The 24,184-nt window shown below is 40.0% G+C and overlaps 1 protein-coding gene and 1 pseudogene across 4 annotated transcripts in view; both read right to left on the reverse strand.

The window, feature by feature from the left end:
• Positions 1-2,001: 2,001 nt before the first annotated feature.
• Positions 2,002-24,184, reverse strand: part of SGCB (sarcoglycan beta) — a 39,466-nt gene continuing 17,283 nt past the window's right edge. For 3 of the 4 annotated variants that reach the window (XM_088836333.1, XM_055434754.2, XM_055434753.2), the window contains exons 2-6: positions 19,942-20,151; positions 9,429-9,614; positions 8,516-8,707; positions 8,056-8,187; positions 2,002-3,679 (exon numbers count right to left, since the gene is read on the reverse strand). In XM_088836333.1, coding sequence (XP_088692459.1) covers positions 3,476-3,679; positions 8,056-8,187; positions 8,516-8,707; positions 9,429-9,614; positions 19,942-20,121 — 894 coding nt within the window. In that variant the 5' untranslated portion in view covers positions 20,122-20,151 and the 3' untranslated portion in view covers positions 2,002-3,475. The remainder of the gene's footprint in view (positions 3,680-8,055; positions 8,188-8,515; positions 8,708-9,428; positions 9,615-19,941; positions 20,152-24,184) is intronic. The other variant, XM_055434755.2, reaches the window with a different exon arrangement.
• LOC148777855 (ATP synthase F(0) complex subunit j, mitochondrial pseudogene) lies at positions 17,277-19,129 on the reverse strand (annotated as a pseudogene).

The raw sequence follows: 24,184 nt of genomic DNA on the forward strand, positions 1-24,184 counted from the left end.
CTGGTGGTGCCCAATTCTCAAGCTATTCAACATGTTTATAGGAGTGAGTAGAAACCTGCCAATATTTTAACAATTAAAAAATCAACAGAAAGCAATTTTATAGAATCTTTATTGTAAACAGAGGTCATTAATAGTTATTACAAACTGAATCAACTGAAAGTCAAATTAGTAACTCAAAACAGATTTATGTGTTTATTTCTGTATGGCATAATTTGTAATCTTTGCCCCCTCAATGCTTTGAAAAAAGGTTACTAAAATTATCAGCATTTCAATGGTCTCCCTTTTTTTGTCAAGTTTAGCACCGTAACATCCTCATTCTTTTAAAGAACTCACTCAAAACTAGGTAGAACTTTCACTGCTCATTCAAAACTATCATACACCATTTGTTTTTTTCATAATGCAAAAAGAACACAAGTATATTTTTAAATACTACAGACAACACATAGACAGCCCCTGCTGTGTGTTGTTTTGCATTCTTCCTACCTGCCCATTAGACAGCCTCTAAAATGCCTTGCTTTCACCTCGTTTGTCCCCCTTGTCACGGTCTGCCTCTAAAGAAGCATAGTTATTTAACAAGCGTGGGTCTGTCCTGTTTTCCTGGGAGCCTGTCTGCGTCTTCTCAGCCCACGTCTGTTGCCTGTCGTGTAAGTGTTTGATGGAGGGGAGGAATCAGCCGAAGAGGCCAAGTTAAGAATTCAGTTTATAGAAAAATACCATCTGATGGTGGGAATGAGTAGCTGAGGCTTTACTGTTATGCAAAATGAATGGTTTGTTCTTGTTCTGCTTCCCAGGGAATTTTCCAGGTCTATGTTTTGATGAAGAAGCAAAAGCTACCTGTAAAGTGTCCTAAAACACTATACCTGTTACCTTAACAATCAGTTCTACAAAAACATCAAAATATTCTCTCATGTCCAAAGCACGTTATGGAAATGTATCAAAAACAAGTTATTTCTCAGATAAGTAAAAATAGATTGTTTCATGAATTACAATCAATAAATAATACTTTGTAACATAGTGTTTTGCGGTTTTTGTAAAAATATTTATCTAAACAAAACTGCAAAGCAAATCTAAATAAAGCAGACATGTAATGAATGTAAAATTTATGAATATACTGAGCAGCTGAATGAAAATTCGAATGGATTCTTTCTGAATATCATTTAGATATTAAGTGAAACTGAATATATTCATATGGGTTTTGAATATCACTACAACTAACAATACCCAGAGGTCATAAATTTCACTTCCTCTCTTTTATCTTAACTTAAAAACTGTACTCAGTAATAGGTAAGTCAGTCTCTACTGTTTTTTGGTTTGGTTTTTCTATCAGAGAGACTGTGACAATACTGAATGCAAATTATTTTTTGTATTGATTTTCTCATCTGTATAGTTCAAAGTGTCAAGGACAGAATACTGTTATATTTAAATGCAAAATGGGGATTATGGTTTATCTCTGCTGCCTACTTTACGGCACACTACTTTGAAGTCTCTCTTCCTGATGTTGCTTGTGTGTTAACATTACCAGAATTCCTTTTAAGTCAAATATGAAACAGTAAAAATCAACAGGCTTGAGGGTTGTAAATCATTACAATGGGTGCTGACGTTAGAAGCAAAGATCAATTCTCATCTTACATAAAAATTACTTGCATTACTTCCTGCATTAGTGCCCTTTAGTGCAGTGCTTCCTGACTTTTCTCAAGGTTTGGCACATATTAAAAAGGTTAATAGCTGTCTGGCTCACTGGGGTGAACTCACCAGCCATCTCTGGCCAGCGGGGCTCGCCTGGGACATGACCTCCCCGTCTCCCACTGTGCCACCCCGAAGGATGAGGTATACATAGCTTGGCAACCCCTTTACCCATTCAGGCACCCCAGTTGGGGAATGGGGGTAACCCACAACTACGACCTCTCTATAGTATAATATTTTGGAACTGGCTTAAGAAACTTTAAAATCTGACATTGACTGGTCAGTTATTTGACATGAGACTGATTGTCTTTTATCTAGAGTAGCACAACTGTTTTGATTCTTATCTGCATAGGTAAGTCTGAATTAGCCTCTATTCATCTTTCGAGAGTTTTAAATACCTAAAAATCCAGTACAGATAGTGATAAAAAGAATGTGGTATTTAGAAACAGGTCCATCTAGGTTTGAATCACATCTGAATTCCAATCCGAAATCTGTTCTTTCCTCAGGCAAGTTTCTTAATTTCTCTAATCCTCAGTTTCCTAAATGGGTCAACTGGGATAACATCTGCTTATAGAGTTTGTACTGAGAACTAGACATTACATGTGCAATGCTTAGGACAGTGCCTAGCAGTGTAAGATGCTCAATAAATGACAGCTATCATCATTTACTAGTTAAAGCTGAGATGGTGCTTTCATTTCTACCACACTGCGAACACAGCATTTAACAAGTACATCAATATTTAACGAGTGAACACTCTCTTATTTTCTTCCTAGTGCAAAAACTAAGGAACCATCAGTTCAGTTCAGTTCAGTCACTCAGTCGTGTCCAACTCTTTGTGACCCCATGGACTGCAGCACGCCAGGCTTCCCTGTCCATCACCAACTCCCGGAGTTCACTCAAACTCATGTCCACAGAGTCGGTGATGCCATCCAACCATCTCATCCTCTGTCATCTCCTTCTTCTCCTGCCTTCAATCTTTCCCAGCATCAGGGTCTTTTCAAATGAGTCAGCTCTTCGCATCAGGTGGCCAAAGTATTGGAGTTTCAGCTTCAACATCAGACCTTCCAATGAACACCCAGGAGTGATCTCCTGTAGGATGGACTGGTTGGATCTCCTTGCAGTCCAAGGGACTCTCAAGAGTGTTCTCCAACACCACAGTTCAAAAGCATCAATTCTTCAGCACTCAACTTTATAGCCCAACTCTCACACCCACACATGACTACTGGAAAAACCATAGCTGTGATGAGACGGACCTTTAGTTCCTTACTATTTCCCATATGTGAAGCTCTTTAGTGACCTCACTTGTATGAGAGAATATAGTTGAAAGTAATGCACTAAAAATCTGTCTTTCCTCTTAGAAGTCAAAAGACAGAACATGTAACATTTATTGATGGTGTACCTTTAAATATCTTAAGTGGGTCTATTCCCATTAGTTACCAAAAGTTACTTATAGTGAGTCTAAACAGTTGCTTCATCCCTTTATCCTTTAGACAGGAACAGTGGCATTTTAAAAATACTTCTTTAAAGATTAATTTTTATTACATTCACTTCTTTCAATAATTTTAGAGAACCGTAAACTGAAGATCAGTGCAACTCAATGAAATGAATTAGAATTTAGGCTCTCTGAGACTATTTTAAACATGGAGACTACATAATAGATGCAGCAGTGCACTGCAGATAAAATAATTACGAGTTATCACAAACTCTGTAAAAACATGATATGCATGCCTAGTCTTAAAAAAATAAAAAGTCAAGTCACAATGTGAATCCATTGATGTCCTCTTGGGTTCTTCTAGTACGGGTCTCCACAGGGGTTGTCTGAGGTCTGGCAGCCCATGTTCTGACCGGTCACCTGCACTCTGAAGAGCGTTCCGTCAGCGCACATACAGAGTTTGTAACGCACCCAGTCATCACCACCAAACTGGTCTCCGCTGGAGGAACTTGGGAGACGAGTCGTGCTGACCATCACAGTTCCGTTCAGGATGATGCTGTTTTCCTATCAGGAGAAAAATCATATGGTTTATTTACACCCACAAGAAGGGACAGAACAAAGATAATAAACAAAACTCACTGGAATATGAGCAAGAATAGAAGGCGCTAGGACAGAGTAAAGTCATGACCAAAATAACAACAAAAAAATCCCCAAACCAATCAAAATTCAACTAGTGACCTCTGAGTAACTGTTCATAACGTGTATTTATACACTTAACACAATTCATTTTTCAGTTAGCTAAAAATTATATCAAAATTCCTAAGTGCACGTACGACTGACACTGATCAAGTCTCAGATCATTTTCATTTGCTACCACTTAAGAGAGTTTTAACTAAGTGTCTGATTGATATGTTTCTGACAATGAACAGAAAAACTAGAAAACCTTTTTCTCTTAGAGAAAAGTAATTTTAATTTCCAATTATTTTTGGTAACACACCATAAATGAAGATTCAAGCCATATAATTTTGAAGACCAGATACTCAAAGAAAACTGCCTGGAAGTTCTCTTCTTCAAGCCCACTGTCCCAGGAGCACTATTGTATTGCAGATTCTTTGTTTTTTGGAATTCCTCTCTCTCCCTTCTTCCCTTTTCTTCTTTTCCTTCATCCAATGATTAATTTTTAAATGTCTCCTATGTGTCAGACACTATTCTTGGTGTAGAGTACATAGCAGTCAACAGACAGGCAAAGTTCACGTCCTCACACATTGATGTTTTACTGGGGAGGGGCAGACAATAAACGTCTTAAAAGGTAAAACAAACATCATCTGAGAAGAGCAAGTCAGGATAAGTAGAGAGAGAGTGACCAGGTGGGGTTCTACTTTACTGAGGAAGGTCAGGGAAGGGCTCTCTGATAAGGTTACAGTCTGATGGAAGCTGGGTGACATGAGGGAGCAGGGCATGTGGGTGACTGGGCAAAGGAAAGAACAATATGCACGCGGGGCTTGTGTTCCAGGAACAGAGAGGAGGCCAGTGTGGCTGCAGGAGAAGGGGAGTCACAAGTAACTAGGGGCCAGACACATGGGGCCAGGGAAGGGACTTTGGACTTTATTCTGCATCCGATGGGAAGACATTTGGAGGGTTCTGAATACAGCAGTGACATGAACTTTTGAAAAGGATTTCTCCGGCTGTTTTTATAGAGCACTGCGTACAGGGGTGAAAGAGGCGGCTGTTTCAGCAGTGCAGGCAGGAAATGACGGTGGTCTGCACCATGGGGGTGGTGGTGGCAGAAGTGGCGAGCATCAGCCAGGCTCTGGACATCTTCTGAAGGTAGAGCCCGAAGGCTCCGCCGATGAACCAATGGGTACCGTTTAACAAGGTGGGGACACTGAGAGAAATACTTGTTTGGGGAGGGAGGGAGGATACGCAGGCTTTTAGACTTGTTGCGTCTGAGATGCCTATTAGACACTGAAGTGGAGAGGTAAGAAGGCAGTTGGATATATGAATCTTAGTTCAGGGGAGAAAGAAGAAGTTCCAAAGTTGAGACTCATCAGCTTATAGAGGGTGCCTAAAGCAATGAGAGAAAGGTGATTATGAAGTGATGGAAATGGTTAACTGACTATGTTACTGATGTTGTTGTTGTTCAGTTGCTCAATCGTGTCTGACTCTTTTCGACCCCACGGACTGCAGCACGACGGGCCTCCCTGTCCATCACCAACTCCCAGAGGTTACTCAAACTCATCTCCAGCGAGTCAGTGATGCCCTCCAACCATCTCATCCTCTGTTGTCCCCTCCTCCTCCCGCCCTCAATCTTTCCCAGCATCAGGGTCTTTTCAAATGAGTCACTTCTTTGCATCAGGTGACCAAAGTATTAGAGTTTCAGCTTCAACATCAGTCCTTCCAATGAATATTCAGGACTGATCTCCTTTAGGATGGACTGGTTGGATCTCCTTGCTGTCTAAGGGACTCTCAAGAGTCTTCTGCAACACCACAGGTCAAAAGCATCAATTCTTCGGCGATCAGCTTTCCTTATAGTCCAACTCTCACATCCACACATGACCACGGGAAAAACCATAGCCTTGACTAGACGGACCTTGGTTGGCAAAGTAATGTCTCTGCTTTTTAATATGCTGTCTAGGCTGGTCATAACTTTCCTTCCAAGGAGCAAGCGTCTTTTAATTTCATGGCTGCAATCACCATCTGCAGTGATTTTGAAGCCCCCCAAAATAAAGTCACCCACTGTGTCCACTGTTTCCCCATCTATTTGCCATGAGGTGATAAGACTGGATGCCATGATCTTAGTTTTCTGAATGCTGAGTTTTAAGCCAACTTTTTCACTCTGTTCTTTCACTTTCATCAAGAGGCTCTGTAGTTCTTCTTCACTTTCTGCCATAAGGGTGGTGTCATCTGCATATCTGAGGTTATTGATATTTCTCCCGGCAGTCTTGAATCCAGCTTGCGCTTCCTCCAGCCCAGCGTTTCTCATGATGTACTCTGCATAAAAGTTAAATAAGCAGGATGACAATATACAGCCTTGACGCACTCCTTTTCCTATTTGGAACCAGTCTGTTGTTCCACGTCCAGTTCTAATTGTTGCTTCCTGACCTGCATACAGATTTCTCAGGAGGCAGGTCAGGTGGTCTGGCATTCCCATCTCTTTCAGAGATAGTACATGGAATTGAGATAGTACATGCAATTTTCAAATTTTGTTACAGTGCTGCCATCTTGTGGTCATGTAATTTTACTTTCTTTAAATTTGTAAAGCAGTTTTTTTTAATGGAAGCATAGTTAATTTACAACATTGTGTTAGTTTTAGGTGTACAGCAAGGTGATTCAGTCATACATCTGTTTTTTCAGGTTATCTTCTATTATAAGTTACGACAAAATTTTGAATATAGCTCTCTGTGCCATACAGTAAATCCTTGTTATCTATTTTATGTATACTAATTTGTATCTGTTAATCCCCCACTCCTAATTTATCTCTCCCTGCCTCCTTTTCCCCTTTGGTTACCATGTTTGTTTTCAATGTCCATGAGTCAGTTTCTATTTTGTATATAGATTCATTTGTATTATTTCTTAGATTACACATATAAGTGATATCATATTTGTCTTGGCACTTTTTAAAAAAAAAGCAGTTTGATTGATAAGATTCTTCCTAATGATTAGCCACACACTGAAAAACCAACCTCTGATATTAGCTGAAAGATAAAGCTAATAATCTTTTCAATACTGGCTTCTTTTTCTTTAACTGTGGAGATATTGGTATATGTATGTGTGTATATATTTCAAAGTATGTCACATTAACCACAGGTAGAATTTTCAAATAGAAAAGATTAAAAGATTTAGGTAATTTACTAATGGCTATAAACAAATCAGTCACATCTCTTGCTTCTTTGCGTTTCTGATGTGGAGAACAGCAGCCCCTCTGTGACACTATTACTCTCTCAGAAGGATAGCTTCTTTCTACAGGGTACACAAAGAGTACTCAGCACTGATACTGAGCTTCTGATAAGAATCATATTTTATGTTCATATTTACTATTTATAGACCTTCAGAGGAAAAAGGTATTTATGAAAGTGAAAAACCTAATTTTTAAAAGTTTTTTCCTTCAAGAGCTATGATTACATTTTTTAAAAGGAATTATTTTGTAAGTCCTTTGGTTTAAGTTCATCATTGTTATTTAATGCTTGATAAATTTAATTAGCTTTAGTTAGATAGCATACAGCAGGTACCCAAAAGACATTCTGAATAAATATACTTTGACCAGAATTATGAAACAGGTAAAATGTTTTTGGACTTATGGCTCTCTTACATGAAATGTGCTACCTATTAAAGTTCAGATATAGTCTGTGAGGCACAAAGAAAACTGTACTTTTCAACAGGTATAATAAAGGCAAAATCTTTTTCCTTTACAATTAAGTAATAGATGTATAAATAAAAATACATTTTATATATTGACTAATTGATTTTTACATCACTAGATACAAAACCCAGGAAGGGATATGAAATATCTAACTGAAAAAAACCCCATTAACTTTAGGGCATGGATAGTTATTTTGATATTCTTTAAGAAGGTTTTTTTTTTGTTTGCTTGCCTTTTAAAATAATACAGGCATCATTATGCAAAAAAAAAATTTTTTTTAGAAAGTAACAGATAAGCAGAAATAAAATAAAAATCATCTGTTACCCTGCTGCCCATAACTAACGATTGTTGACATTTTGGCATAACTTTCCAGGTTTTTATAAACATACATATAATCTGAAAAATAAAAATGAGGTATTTCACACATTGTTTTACAACTTACTCCCATTTCATAATCTATTGTGAACATCTTTCCATGTCAAAAAATACAAATACACTATCATTTTTCATAACTATACTTTCCAAATGGGTTTATGTACCCAAGAATCTAGCAATTCACTTAAATTCAAAAAATACTCACAGCCTTTAACTCCATATTACCACCCATGTGGAATTCAATGGTTTTGCCCATAATGAATACGCCTTCATTTCCACGGACAATAGCACGCCCATCAACTTTTATATTTAAGTCACTAGTAGCATTGCTAGTAATCTGAAAATTAAAAAAACAAAACAAAACTAGTGATGAAGAATTTCTCAACTAAAGTGAGAATTATTATTAGAGATAGAAGAGTATAAGTTTCCATGAAAAAATATGAAAGGCAAGTGTTTTCATTCATATTTTATAGATGTAAAGAGAGATGGTTTGATAATGATCACACAAACCAGTTGATGACAAATATAGAACTAATCTTTTCCACTATTTTGGAGTTAATTCTTTCACAGCACTGTATCAGTAAAACTGCTTCCCCTCCATACACACTTTGTAACTCTAGACAGTAATTCTCTTCCATTAATAAAGGAAAGAAAATAAACCATACCCTTTCAGTAGATGCTTTTTGAACATTCAGACTTTTCACTCCACTTGGCAAATGAAACTCATGAGTTTCATAGTCTGTGCTGAATAAGATATTTTGAGTCCTTGGGTCGAAAAACTGCATGCCAATGTCACTTGTAATAGAAGTTTTGTTCTTTTCTACACTGAGCTTTGTTGTCCCTTGCTGAAAAACAATCTTCAGAAAAACACTTTATCATGAATATGTTTTTGAAAAAGGCTGCATCCAAAATTCATCAAGAGCATTATCAAAAACTCTATGATAACAGACGTTTAACTTCAAGTAATTTTCACTGCCTCCACTCGCTTGGGAGAAGAGTTCTTTCAAATGAGGGCTTTCATGCCTATGTGCTGTAATGCTTGGCAGAAAACAGATGGTTGCCGAGCACAGGGACCCAGAGCTAAGGTGGGCAGGGCCAGTAAGGATGCTTCCTTCAGGTTCTGGTCAGTTATATTAGCCACTCGGCAGGGGTTGCCACTGACTAGATGGACGTGTTCCCTACCAGACACCCAGAGAGTAGAGGTTATTCTAACCTGGGAAGGTGATTTTTTTTTTAATTTATTTTTAATTGGAGGATAACTGCTTTACAATGTCATATTGGACACAATGGGGGAAGGCGAGGGTGGGACCAAGCTGCTTTTTAAAATGGTTTCTTCATATGGAGGAGAAAAGAGTAACTATGCATTCTTACAGTAATTATATCTATCCCAGAAAATGTTACCCTGAAACAAAACCTAGAATATTAAGAAAGTACTGAATATTAATAGATTACAAGGCCAATATTATCAAATATAGTTATGAATTTTCTCTAAAGGAAAATATCCACTTCAAATAATCAACCTGAGGTTTTTACAAAGAATTTTTCTCTAATGTTTCTCAAATAATACGGTTAACTTACAGGCTGGTTGTTGCCAGTGATGACTAAATTTTCATTTCGCCTTCCTCCTACGGTACTCTTATAAAGAGGATGTATAACTCCCATGTCAGATACTTGCTTAAATCGAAGCAGACCGCTTTCATGAAACTCCATGCTGTCACAGCCATTTGGTCCAATGCGAATCACAGCCCAGATAACAAGTGTTATCTAAAAAGAATCAAACCCACTGTTGGTAGGTAGCATACATTCTTAACACAACTTGAAAGCAAACAGAAAAGGCAGCTGCCAAAGGATTAAACTTCCTAAACGGTTTCATCAGTGACATAACACATAAACTGGGTTTCCACTTACAAACAAAACCAATTTTATTTTAATCAAGGTATTATATACAAATAACTGAAAGTAAAAAAAAAGGGACGTTCATTTCTTTTACCCCCCTCTGTATCTTGTCCACTTTAAACAATTTTAGCTATTTTTATCTAGAACTTCTCCCCATATTTCTAAATAATGTGTGTTATGTCTTTACTCATCAATTTTAGATTATTAATCTATTTTAGCAGATGAGAATTTTAGCTCATTTATATTTCTTCTCCCCTAACTCCAGTCCACGTTACATCCATGTTCAGTATTCTCAGCCATATGACAATATAACTATTATTCACACTAAGCCAAACACTGTACTATGGCAGTTCTTTTCTTGGGTTTTGTGTCTTTCAGAGTTTAATACTTGTCTTTGCCTCATTTGCTTAATTTCTCTGAATATCAGACTCTTCAAACTCTCCCACATTTCTGTAAAATGTCTCTCAATCAAATGTTTTCCAAGTCCAAACCTCCCAGAAAGTATTAGTCCTGTTTTCCTCTCCCAGGAACTCTTTCTGGAACCCTCATCTTCTGCCTCTAGTCTGTTCTTGCCCTCTGGGTCTGCCCCACAGCTGTTACCCTGAGCTTTCCCTTCACTTTCATGCTACAACTTCCTTTTTCTTTTTCCGGTGTGGGATACCCAGTTTCCCGTATCCTTGTCTTCAACCTTCTTGGTTTAGTACCTTCTTTCAGTAAAGCAGTCTCCTGTGGCTTCCTCAGGAAGAACGTATGGCAAGTAAATATTTTTTGAGCATGGCTAAGAAAATGTCTCTATAATCTTTCACATTTGATTGACAGTTTAGCTTGACACACATTCCTAGATTTGAAATTATTTTCTGTCTGAATTTTGAAAGTCTTTGCTTTCCTGCCTGCTAGTTTCCAGCACTGCTTTTGAAAGGTCTGATGCCACTCTGATTTTGTGTTCATTATATATAATCTTTTTAAAAAAAATTCTCTGGAAGATTTTAGGATCTTCTCTTTATTCCTGGTCTTCTTAAATTTAACAGTGACAGCTTTGGTGTGAGTCTTTTTTAGGCATATGCTGGACCCAGAATGGGCTTCCCAGGTGGTGCTAGTGGTAAAGTACCTGCCTTCCAATGCAGGAGACTTAAGAGATGCTGGTTCAATCTCTGGGTGGGGAAAATACCCTGGAGTAGGAAGTTGCAACCCACTCCAGTATTGTTGTCTGGAGAATGCCATGGACAGAGGAGCCTGGCAGGCTACGGTCCATAGGGTTGCAGAGTCAGATACAACTGAAGCGACTTAACACACACACATGGACCCAGAATGGTAGTTTTCAAATTTTCTTGATTTATTTGATAACATTCTCCCTAGTGTGTTCTTTCCTCTTTCTAAAACTATTAACAGCATGTTCATGGATTAATTCTTTAATTTTGTTGAATTTCGTAGAAGTTTCTTTTTTCTTCCAATATCTATGCATCTATCTACCTATCCACCTATCCATTCATCTACCCATCCATGTGTGTGTATTTCTATGAGTTTTCCATATTCTTTAATTGCTTTTTAATGGCATGGTATCCTTGTTTAATGGATGCAATATCCTCTTACTTCTCTGAAGATAATGATTTTAGTGTTTTTACCTTTTTAAAAAATTAGTTTGCAATATTGTGATGGTTTGTGCTATACATCGACATGAATCAGCCACGGGTGCACGTGTCCCCCCATCCTGAATCCCCCACTCACCTCCCTCCCGACCCCATCTCTCTGGGTTGTCCCAGGGCACAGGCTTTGACTGCCCTGTTTCATGCATCGAACCTGCACTGGTCATCTATTTCACATATGGTAATATACATGTTTCAATGCTACTCTCTCAAATCATCCCACCCGCACCTTCTCCCACAGAGTCCAAAAGCCTGTTCTTTACTTCTGTGTCTCTTTTGCTGCCTTGCATATAGGATCATCGTTACTGTCTAAATTCCATACACATGTGTTAATATACAGTATTGATATTTCTCTTTCTGATGTACTTCTCTCTGTATAATAGGCTCCAGTTTCATCCACCTCATTAGAACTGACTCAAATGTGCTCCTTTTTATAGCAGAGTAATATTCCATCGTGTATAAGTAAGTAAATGAAAGTCACTCAGTTGGGTCTGACTCTTTGTGACCCCATGGACTATACAGTCCATGGAATTCTCCAGGCTAGAATACAGGAGTGGGTAGCCTTTCCCTTCTTCAGGGGATCTTCCAAACCCAGGGATCAGACCCAGGTCTCCCACATTGCAGGTGGATTCTTTACCAGCTGAGCCACAAGGGAAACCCAAGAATACTGGAGTGGGCAGCCTATCCCTTCTCCAATGGATCTTCCCAACCCAGGAATCAAACTGGGGTCTCCTGCATTACAAGAAGATTCTTTACCAACTGGGCTATCAGGGAAGCCCTGATATTGTGTATATGTACACAACCTCCTTATCCATTCGTCTGCTGACGGACATCTAAGTTTACTGTCATTTGCTACATTCTCTCTATTTCCCTGAATTCCGACTTTCTCTGTGGTTTGGGTGCTTTTGGTCTCAATCATTTCTCAATTCTGGGAGCTTTCCATAAAAATTTACTGATCCCTGTGGCTCTGTGTTCATATTTAACACAGTGGTTATAAAAAGTTCATGGAAAGGTCTCTGTGTGGGGTGGGGCTAGTAACTGACAGGCTTCACGGTAGGGAGATTTAGGTAGCTTTTTCACGGGGACCTGCCAAGTGTCAGCATCTTCGAATCTTGCCCAGAGAATGTAAGCCTGGTGCAGGGAGCTGGAGGTGGGGGATGAGGATAAGGGAGCCTCAAGGCTCAGGGTGCAGGACTCCCCTGCTTTCCTGTAAAAACCCATGCCTACCCTCAGGCAGAAAGAATCCTGTCTGGTTCAGCGCAGGGTGAGGAAGGGCAGCTCCGTGACTGCTGGCAAGAAGGGGAGTGGGGCTGGGGACCTCATGGCTCCTTCTGCAGATTTTTCAAAGAAGCTCTCTGTTTTCAGTTCCCCTCTCACTCATGCTTTTCAAGGAACTTGTACTTCCACTTCCTGAGGTTTTTCAGGATTCTGCAAGGCACTGCCACCAATGCCCTCTGCAACCCCCTCCCCAACATGCTCTTCTTTGGTAAGCTGCCATTCCTCATCCTCCTTTTTGTCTTCAAATATTATGATTTAGAATTCTGATTGCCTCCCGCTTTCTTCCAAGGTATTTCTGCTTCTTGACATTGTAACCTTAGGTTGAACTTTTTAGAGCAGAAGGGGATGAAAAATCTCTCTCTTTTTTTGGCCATCTTAACCATAACTTTTCAATAAAATAAATTCAGAACATATGCTCCTAGTAAAGCTACTTACAGTTTCAGCTCTTTTCAATTTAAGTGAAGAATTAGACACAAATGTTTTGGATGTACATAAAATACAAGGACTGACTTAAGAGTATTAGAAGTAAAGAATACAGTAAATGGAATCACTTTAGAACTGCTGCATCCATGTTCATGATTGGTGTTAGTTCAGTTCAGTTCAGTTCAGTCGCTCAGTTGTGTCCGACTCTCCGCGACCCCCATGAATCACAGCACGCCAGGCCTCCCTGTCCATCACCAACTCCCGGAGTTCACTCAAACCCACGTCCACAGAGTCGGTGATGCCATCCGGCCATCTCATTCTCCGTCGTCCCCTTCTCCTCCTGCCCCCAACCTTTCCCAGCATCAGAGTCTTTTCCAGTGAGTCAACTCGTCGCATGAGGTGGCCAAAGTATTGCAGTTTCAGCTTTAGCATCAGTCCCTCCAATGAACATCCAGGATTGATCTCCTTTAGAATAGACTGGTTGGATCTCCTTGCAGTATAAGGGACTCTCAAGAGTCTTCTCCAACACCACAGTTCAAAAGCATCGATTCTTCGGCGATCAGCTTTCTTCACAGTCCAACTCTCACATCCATACATGACCACGGGAAAAACCATTGCCTTGACTAGACGGACCTTGGTTGGCAAAGTAATGTCTCTGCTTTTTAATATACTATCAAGGTTGGTCATAACTTTCCTTCCAAGGAGTAAGCGTCTTTTAATTTCATGGCTGCAATCAGCATCTGCAGTGATTTTGGAGCCCAAAAAAATAAAGTCTGACACTGTTTCCACTGTTTTTCCATCTATTTCCCATGAAGTGATGGGACCAGATGCCATGATCTTTGTTTTCTGAATGTTGAGCTTCAAGCCAACCTTTTCACTCTCCTCTTTCACTTTCATCAAGAGGCTTTTGAGTTCCTCTTCACTTTCTGCCATAAGGGTGGTGTCATCTGCATATCTGAGGTTATTGATATTTCTCCCAGCAATCTTGATTCCAGCTCGTGCTTCTTCCAGCCCAGCGTTCCTCATGATGCACTCTGCATATAAGTTAAATAAGCAAGGTGACAATATACAACCTTGACGTACACCTTTTTCCTATTTGGAACCAGTCTGTTGTTCCATGTCCAGTTCTAACTGTTGCTTCCTGACCTGCATACAGGTTTCTCAAGAGGCAGGTCAGGTGGTCTGGGATTCCCATCTCTTTCAGAATGTTCCACAGTTTATTGTGATCGACACAGTCAAAGGCTTTGGCATAGTCAATGAAGCAGAAATAGATGTTTTTCTGAAACTCCTTGCTTTCTCCATGATCCAGCGGATGTTGGCAATTTGATCTCTGGTGCCTCTGCCTTTTCTAAAACCTGCTTGAACATCTGGGAGTTCACGGTTTACATACTGCTGAAGCCTGGCTTGGAGAATTTTGAGCATGACTTTACTAGCGTGTGAGATGAGTGCAATTGTGCGGTAGTTTTGAGCATTCTTTGGCATTGCCTTTCTTTGGGATTGGAATGAAGACTGACCTCTTCCAGTCCTGTGGCCACTGCTGAGTTTTCCAAATTTGCTGGCATATTGAGTGCAGCACTTTCACAGCATCATCTTTCAAGACTTGAAATAGCTCAACTGGAATTCCATCACCTCCACTAGCTTTGTTAGTAGTGATGCTTTCTAAGGCCCACTTGACTTCACATTCCAAGATGTCTGGCTCTAGGTCAGTGATCACGTTATCGTGACTATCTTGGTCGTGAAGATCTTTTTTGTACAGTTCTTCTGTGTATTCCTGCCACCTCTTCTTAATATCTTCTGCTTCTGTTAGGTCCATACCATTTCTGTCCTTTATCGAGCCATCTTTGCATGAAATGTTCCCTTGGAATCTCTAATTTTCTTGAAGAGGTCTCTTGTTTTTCCTATTATATATATATATAATCACTCTCTGAAAATGTCTGTCCACACACATGCCAGAGGGTTTCACATTTAACTCTCAGATAGTTTCAACCTTGGGTTAAGAGTCATCTTCTTTAAGGGACTTCCCTGGTGGTCCAGTGGTTAAGAATGTGCCTTGCAATGCAGGGGACATGAGTCAGATCCCTGGTCAAGGAACTAAGATCCCATGTGTCGCACGGCAACTAAACCCATGTGCCACAACTGAGACCTGACACAGCCAAATAAATGAATAAATAAATATTTATTAAAAAGTCTCCATCTTTAAGAAAGCAATTATCTTTGGAAAAGGTAATACACCAACTCCTCATACCTTGGTGTAAACTAGTCTACCTCAAGTCCTTTCATTCTTCAACAATAAAGATTTGGGACTGCAAAAGGTAACCTTTTACTGCATCCAAGGTTCACTATTTTTAAGCTGAGGAGGCCAAAGTAAATTTGGGAAAAGTTGAAAAAAACCACGAAGGAGTGTATTTTTATGAGAGATGAAGGCAATAAAATCATCTTGGGAAAGGTCTCTTCTGTTGAGTTGATGTTAATCTTTTAAAAGTTAAATTGTTTAAAGGAAGAGTCTATAAACATTTTTTTCTAAGTAAAATTAGTATATGGTGAGAAATGAAGTATTTCCTGCCATATCAGTATACAAGGATGTCACAGTCATCAGCAATTGCAGCCCTTCAATGTGAGTTGATGAGTCCTTAGGATGGAGAATACCAGCCATCAGACTGCAACCAATCCCTATTGTGAGCCCCAGGGACGCTCAGGATGTGAAAAACATAGGACACTGGCCCCAGACAGCTGAGTTGCATATGAAAGCAATGATTCCAGTAAACTCAGATTCTTGCATCTTCCCAAGCACAGAAAAGTGATAAATTCTTTAACCTGGGATATCTGGCTTCCTTTAGTTAACTATAATCTTTTGATGATCAGACTACCTGCCCTTTGTTGCAAAACTTCTATATAACCTGGCTCATCCCCTAACCTCCTCAGAGCAGTTCTCTCAGGGTCAGTTGATACGCTGTCTACTGGGTCTGAAGTCCTAAAGGTTTGAAGTCCTAAAAATATCCGCAGAATAAAACATAATTCTCAGCTTTTAGGTTGTGACTATTTTTTAAGTTGACAATGGCAATATTAGCACACTAGGTTTTCATAAAGAAAATATTCATTAAAATTCAGTAAGAGATAAAACATATACAGGCATACTTCATAGATATTGTGCGTTTGGTTCCAGATAATAGCAATAAAGTGAATACTGTAATAAAGCAAGTCACACAAACTTTTTTGGCTTCCAAGTGCATACAAAACTTAAGGTTACACTATCCTGTAGTCTATTAAGTGTGCAACAACATTATGTCTAAAAAAACAACTTTCAGGGAATCCTGTTGGTACACCTGGTGGTCCACTGGTTAGGACCCAGCACTCTCACTGCTGAGGATCGGAGTTTGATCTCTAGTCGGGGAACTAAGATACTGTAAGCCATGCTGCTGCTGCTGCTAAGTCACGTCAGTCATGTCCGACTCTGTGTGACCCCAGAGACGTCAGCCCACCAGGCTCCCCCGTCCCTGGGATTCTCCAGGCAATAACACTGGAGTGGGTTGCCATTTCCTTCTCCAATGCATGAAAGTGAAAAGTGAAAGTGAAATCGCTCAGTCGTGTCCGACCCTTATTGACCCTTATGGACTGGAGCCTACCAGGCTCCTCTGCCCATGCGATTTTCCAGGCAAGAGTATTGGAGTGGGGTGCCATTGCCTTCTCCATGCAAGCCATGAGGTGAGGCCAAAAAAAATGTACATACCTTAATTAAAAAATACTTTTTTTGCTAAAAAATGCTATCACCTGAGCCCTTAGTGAGTATAAACGCTTTGCTGGTGGAGGGTCTTGCCTTGACATTCACAGCTGCTGACAGATTGGGGTGGTGATTGCTGAAGGGCTGGGAGGACTGTGGCAATTTTTAAAAATAAGATGATAATGAAGTTTGCTGCACTGACTCTTCCTTTCATTATTTCTCTGTAGTACACATAGATGATAGCATTTTACCTACAGTAGGACTTCTTTCAAAATTGGAGCCAATCCTCTCAAATCCTGCTACTGCTTTTATTATTTTGTGTGTGTGTGTGTGTGTGTGTGTGTGGCAGGGGAGAGGTCCTCACAGGCACATTTATTCATGCCCAAGGGCAGCAGCACTGCTACAAGCATACACAACGTCCCGTGTTCCCACAACACAGTCAGACTTACGTCCCACTCACGTAAAGCTGATTAATGATGACCACGAGCAGGTGCAGGACTGGAAGCTTTCAAGGCTTTACCTCTTTTATCAGCACTCCTGATTTTATAAATGATGAAGCCATGCCTACCCAAATCTCCAGGTAAATGTGGAGACAGGAGGGCTTCATGGAGATCCAAACATTCTTAACAAGGCTTTGAGGCATCTCGGTAGAACCTGCCACTGCTTTATCAACTAAATTTATGTAACAGTCTAAATCCTTTATTGTCATGTCCATAATCTTCATTGCATCTCCCTCAGGAGGAGACTTCATCTCAAGAAACCACTTTCTTTGCTCATCCATAAGAAGCAACTCCTTATCCTTTATCGGGGGATGGTAGCAATTTATTACATCTTCAGGCTCTACTTCTAATTATCTTGATATTTCTACCACATCTATAGTTACTTGATCCACTGAAGTCTTGAACCCCTCAAAGTCAACCATAAGGACTGCAATCAACTTCTTTCAAACTCCTGTTTACACTGATATTTTGACCTCTTCCCATAAACCCCCATTGTTCTTGATGACATCTGGAATAATGAATTCTTTCCAAAGGCTTTTCAACTTACTTTGCCCAGATAAATCAGAGGAGTCACTATCTATGATAGCTATTATCCTTAAAAAATGTATTTCTTTTTTTAATAAAAAAATGTATTTCTTAATAAGACCTGGAAGTCAAAATTATTGCTTGATTGATGGTCTGCAGACTGGATATTGTGTTACCAGGCATGAAAACAACACTACATCGACACTACAAACAACGTTGTGCATCTCTATCAGAGCTCTTGGGTGACTGATGTGCCGTCAATGAGCAGTAACATTTTGAAAGAAACATTTTTTTTTTTTCTGAGCAGCAAATCTCAACAGTGGGCTTAAAATATTCAGTAAACTACGTTGTAAACAAGTGTGCAGTTATCCAGACTTGGTTGTCCCACTTATAGAGCCCAGACACAGAAGATTTAGCATAATTCTTAGGGCCCTAGGATTTTCCAAATGGCAAATAAGAGCTGGATGCAACTTAAAGTCACTGGCTGTCTCAGCCCCTAACAAGAGAATCAGCCTGTCCTCTGAAGCTTTGAAGTCAGGCACTGGTTTCTCCTCTCTAGCTATGAAGTCTTAGATGGCATCTTCTTCCAATATGGCTGTTTTGTCTGCATTGATAATTTGTCATTTAGTGAAGTCACCTTCAGTAATGATCTTAGCTAGGTCTTCTGGATAACTTGTTGCAGCTTCTATATCAGCAAAGGTTATTTCACCTTGTACTTTTATGTTATGGAGAGCCTTTTTTCTTAAATGCCATGAACCCACCTCCATTAGCTTCAAACTTCTGCAGCTTCCTTACCTCTCTCAGCCTTCAAAGAATTGAAGGGTGTTGGTTACTCTGGATTTGGCTTTGACTTAAGCGAATTTTGTGGCTGGTTTGATCTTCCATCCAGACAAGTAAAACTTTTTCTGTATCAGTAATAAAACCATTTTGTTTTCTTACATTCATGTGTTCTCTAGAATAGGAATTAAGTTTTTTTTGTTGTTGTTGTGTTGCAAAGCTTGTGAGATCTTAATTTTTCGACCAGGGATTGAACCGGGCACTTTGGCAATCAAAATGTCAAATCCTAACCACTGAACCACCAAGGAATTCCCTAGAGTAGGACCTTCAATTTCCTTTAAGAAGCTTTTCTTTGCATGTACAACTTGTCTAAGTGTTTGGCATAAGAGACCTAGCTTTCAGCTGATCTTAGCTTGTCATGTACCTTCCTCACTAAGCTTAATCATATCTAACTTTTGATTTAAACTGAGAGATACTTGCAACTCCTCCTTTCACTTGAACACTTAAGAAGCCATGGGAATGGCCCAGCCAGTAAGGAGTCTGCCTGCAATGCAGGAGACCCAGGTGAGATCCCTGGGTTGCGAAGATCCACTGGAGAAGGAAATAGCAACCCACTCCAGTATTCTTGCCTGGAAAATCCCATGGACAGAGGAGCCTGACAGGAGTCGGACATGACTGAGTCACTTCACTTCACTTCAAGTAGAGGGAGAGAAAGAGTGAAAGGGAGGAAGGGCTAGTGGATGGAGCAATCAGAATACATACAACATTTATCAATTAAATTCACCATCTTTTATGGATGTGGATAGTGGGAACCCCACACAATTACAATGCTAATATTAAAGATCAGAGATCACCATAAGAAATATAATAATGGGAAAAACTCTGAGATATAGTGAAAATTCCTGAACTGTGACAAGGAGACTGAAGTGAGCAGATGCTGCTGGAAAAAGGAGCATGCTGCCATGCCTGGCACTAACAGGCATGCCTGGGACAAGGCTGCCACAAACCTTCAATCTGTAAAAAATGCAGTAAAGGCAAAGTACAGTAAAGCTAAATGCCAAAAAATGAGGTAAGAAAGTGTTAGTCGCTCAGTCGTGTCTGTCTCTTGGCAACCCCATGGACTGTAGACTGCCAGGCTCCTCTGTTCATGGAACTCTCCAGGCAAGAATAATGGAGTGGGTTGCCATTTCCTTCTCCAAGGGATCTTCCCAACTGAGGGACTGAATGAACCTCCCACACTGCAGGCAGATTCTTTACCATGATTTCACTAAAAACAGAAGAAAAATTCCTCATGCTAATTAAGAAAACAATACTCTGTGCTAAATACTCACAATTAAGTTGATGACAGCCAGGATAAACAGGAGGATAATCACACAGATGGCTAAATTGCCCTTTCTCCCTCTCAGTCCCGTTTTATGGAGGCGATCTTCATCGATTGGAATATAGCCGGCTTTAAAGTTACTGTTGTGCTCTTTATTGACATTCCTTCTCTCAACAGCCTTCTCACGCATGGACTTCTTCACAGGACCATTGGAACTTTGCTAAAAACAAAATACAACACAATGGAGCAGCTATACCTTCTATTTTGGATGCATTATTTGTTAGGTGCAAATTCAAAAGGAAAGAAAGCTAAATTAGTTAGTGACACATTTTACACTAATAAACCTCAAGTCATGTTGCTTCCTAGGTGACGCTAGTGGTAAAGAACCCATCTGCCAATGCAGCAGACATGGTTTGATCCCTGGGTTGGAAAGATCCTCTGGAGGAGGGCATGGCAACCCACTCTATCTAGTATTCTTGCCTGGAGAATCCCCATGGACAGAGCCTGGTGGGCTATGGATCAAAGGGTTGCAAAGAGTTGGACACAACTGAAGTGACTTAGCATGCACGCACACACATGTTGAGTTGCAGGCTCCAAGTGGGGACACGACTGTACTGAGAAGGGTTGGAGATAACAGTCTGATAACAGACTTCCTCTATCTGCTTTGCATAGTCCTACCATCAGTAGAGTGAACAGCCAACTCATTTTGGGGGAGAGTTGATAGGCACACTCTACAGTGGAACTGTTTTTATTAACGATTTATAAAGATCTGCTTAATCATATATATATATTTCATTTACATGAAAAGAATTTAGAAAGGCTAATACACTTTACTTATCACTCCAGTTGGCTAAAGTTAATATTATCCTAGACCAGCAGTTTTCAAAGTATGGGCTGGGAAACCATGGAGAGGTCCCTTGAAATCCTTCAAGTGTCTGAAAGGTGAAAATCATTTTCAAAAGAAACCCAGTATGATGTTGTTTTCTTTTTTTACTCTTCTCTCGTGAACATGCAGATGACCCTTGAACAAAATGGATTTGAACAGCATGGATCCACTTATATGTGGATTTTTTTCAATAACTGTATCGGAAAAAATTTTGAAGATTTTCAACAATTTAAAAAAACTTGCAGATGAAATACTGAAAAAATTAAGAAAAAGATTTAGTGTGAATGTATAAAACATGTAGATACATAAGATGAGTAATATTTAATATAAAATTAATAACAATTTCCTTACTGTTTTATAACCTTGTTTTTAAAGAATTATGTACAATCTCTCTCATAACTAGGGAAACTGGTTATCAGTCAATCATCCCATATCATTGGCTTTTTAAAAAGGATATGAATATGACTGTGATACTTTATGCCATAAAAAGTTTTTATTTTTACAATTCATTCACTAGTGTATAGGTTAGGCTACCATGAAGGAACTGTACTGATTAACATTTGTTGTTTAGTCCCTGAGTTGTATCCAGCTCTTTTGAGATCCTGTGAACTATAGCCCACGAGGCTCCTCTGTTCATGAGACTGCCCAGGCAAGAATACTGGAGTGGATTGCCATTTCCAGAAATTGTCATTTCTCCAGGGGATCTTCCTGACCCAGGGATCAAACCTGAGTTTCTTGCATTGACAGGCGGAGCCACCAGGGAAGTCCACTGGCTACATTAAGTAACCATAAAGCAACCACTGTGCTGCTGATATTGCTGGGGAAAATATCAACAACCTCAGAGATGCAGATGATGCCACTCTAATGGCAGAAAGCACAGAGGAAATAGTCTCTTGATGAGGGTTAAAGAGAACAGTGAAAAAGCTGGCTTAATATTCAGCATTCAAAAAACTAAGATCAAGGGAGCTGGGCCCATCACTTCATAGCAAATAGATGGGGAAAAAGTGGAAACAGTGACAGATTTTATTTTCTTGGGCTCCAAAGTCACTGTGGTGACAGCAGCCAGGAAATTAAAAGATGCTTGTTCCTTGGAAGAAAAGCTATGACAAACCTAGTCAGCGTATTAAAAAGCAGAGACATCACTTCACTGACAAAGGTCCATATAGTCAAAGGTATGGTTTTTCTGTCTTCCTTTCTGGCTCAGCTGGTAAAGAACCCGCCTGCAATGCAGGAGACATGGGTTTGATTCCTGGGTTGAGAAGATCCCCTGGAGAAGGGAAAGGCTACCCACTCTAGTATTCTGACCTAGTTAGAACTGGACATGGGACAACAGACTTGTTCCAAATAGGGAAAAGAGTATGTCAAGGCTGTATATTGTCACTCTGCTTATTTAACTTATATGCAGAGTACATCATGAGAAATGCCAGGCTGGATGAAGCACAAGCTGGAATCAAGATTGCTGGGAGAAATATCAATAACCTCAGATGTGCAGATGATACAACCCTTATGGCAGAAAGCGAAGAACTAAAGAGCCTCTTGTTGAAAGTGAAAGAAGAGAGTGAAAAAGTTGGCTTAAAATTCAACATTCAGAAAATGAAGATCATGGCATCTGGTCCCATCACTTCAGCTCAAATAGATGGGGAAACAGTGACAGACTTTATTTTGGGGGGCTCCAAAATCACTGCAGACAGTGACCGCAGCCATGAAATTAAAAGACGCTTGTTCCTTGGAAGGAAAGTTATGACCAACCTAGACAGCAAGTTAAAAAGCAGAGACATTACTTTGCCAACAAAGGTCCATCTAGTCAAGGCTACAGTTTTTCCAGTAGTCATGTATGGATGTGAGAGCTAGACTATAAAGAAAGCTGAGCGCCAAAAATTTGATGCTTTTGAACTGTGGTGTTGAAGAAGATTCGTGAGAGTCCCTTGGACTGCAAGGAGATCCAACCAGTCCATCCTAAAGGAAATCAGTCCTGAATATTCATTGGAAGGACTGATGCGGAAGCTGAAACTGCAATACTCTGGCCACCTGATGTGAAGAACTGACTCATTTGAAAAGACTCTGATGCTGGGAAAGATTGAAGGCGGGAGGAGAAGGGGACGACAGAGGATGAGATGGTTGGATGGCATTGCCAATTCAATGGACATGAATTTGAGTAAACTCTGGGAGTTGGTGAAGGACAGGGAGGCCTGGTCTGCTGCGGCCCATGGGGTCGCAGAGAGTTAGACACAACTTGGCAACTGAACAACAACAAGGCACTCAATGATATTTTACTGAAATGAGTACGTCTAATAATTTTAGATACCAGAGATTCCTTCAGACTTAATTTCTCTTGATTTCCCGCTACAAACCCACAGCTTGTTCTCTTTGGGATTCTCAGTCATTTTGAAGAGTATAAAGAGAACCTGAGGCCCAAACAATTGAGAACCTCTGACTATGGTTGAATGACATCGTAGGTGATTATCTGGTATATCATGAACATAAAAGGAAGGAGTAGAAAATGCTTACTGCCCAACTTTCATATTTTTGAGAGCTTTGAGAAAATTAATTTATTGAATAAGCATTTTTTAAGTCCTTTAGGCTTTAACATTAATCCCATACATAGGAATACAAAAGAAATACAGGAGAAGATCCTTATCCTCCAGGTATTACAAATGTGATTTGGATACACAAAACAGTTCAGTTCAGTTCAGTCGCTCAGTCGTGTCCGACTCTCCACGACCCCATGAATCACAGCACGCCAGGCCTCCCTGTCCATCACCAACGCCCGGAGTTCACGCAAACTCATGTCCACAGAGTCAGTGATGCCATCCAGCCATCTCATTCTCGGTCGTCCCCTTCTCCTCCCGCCCCCAACCTTTCCCAGCATCAGTCTTCTCCAGTGAGTCAACTCGTCGCATGAGGTGGCCAAAGTATTGCAGTTTCAGCTTTAGCATCAGTCCTTCCAATGAACACCCAGGATCGATCTCCCTTAGAATGGACTGGTTGGATTTCCTTGCAGTCCAAGGGACTCTCAAGAGTCTTCTCCAACACCACAGTTCAAAAGCATCAATTCTTCGGCGATCAGCTTTCTTCACAGTCCAACTCTCACATCCATACATGACCACGGGAAAAACCATAGCCTTGACTAGACGGACCTTGGTTGGCAAAGTAATGTCTCTGCTTTTTAATATATTATCAAGGTTGGTCATAACTTTCCTTCCAAGGAGTAAGCGTCTTTTAATTTCATGGCTGCAATCAGCATCTGTTAGCAATACAATAATGTATTCTGTATGCTCCGATGCTAAAATCAATAGTACAGACAATACATGCTGTAGAGTTCATGGGAGAAGAGACAGCATGGCTTGGAGTTGTCAGGGAAACTAGA

This window comes from Moschus berezovskii, chromosome 5 (genome assembly GCF_049115385.1).
Source record: "Moschus berezovskii isolate FMDL1 chromosome 5, NW_MosBer_1.0, whole genome shotgun sequence".
Taxonomy (NCBI): domain Eukaryota; kingdom Metazoa; phylum Chordata; class Mammalia; order Artiodactyla; family Moschidae; genus Moschus; species Moschus berezovskii.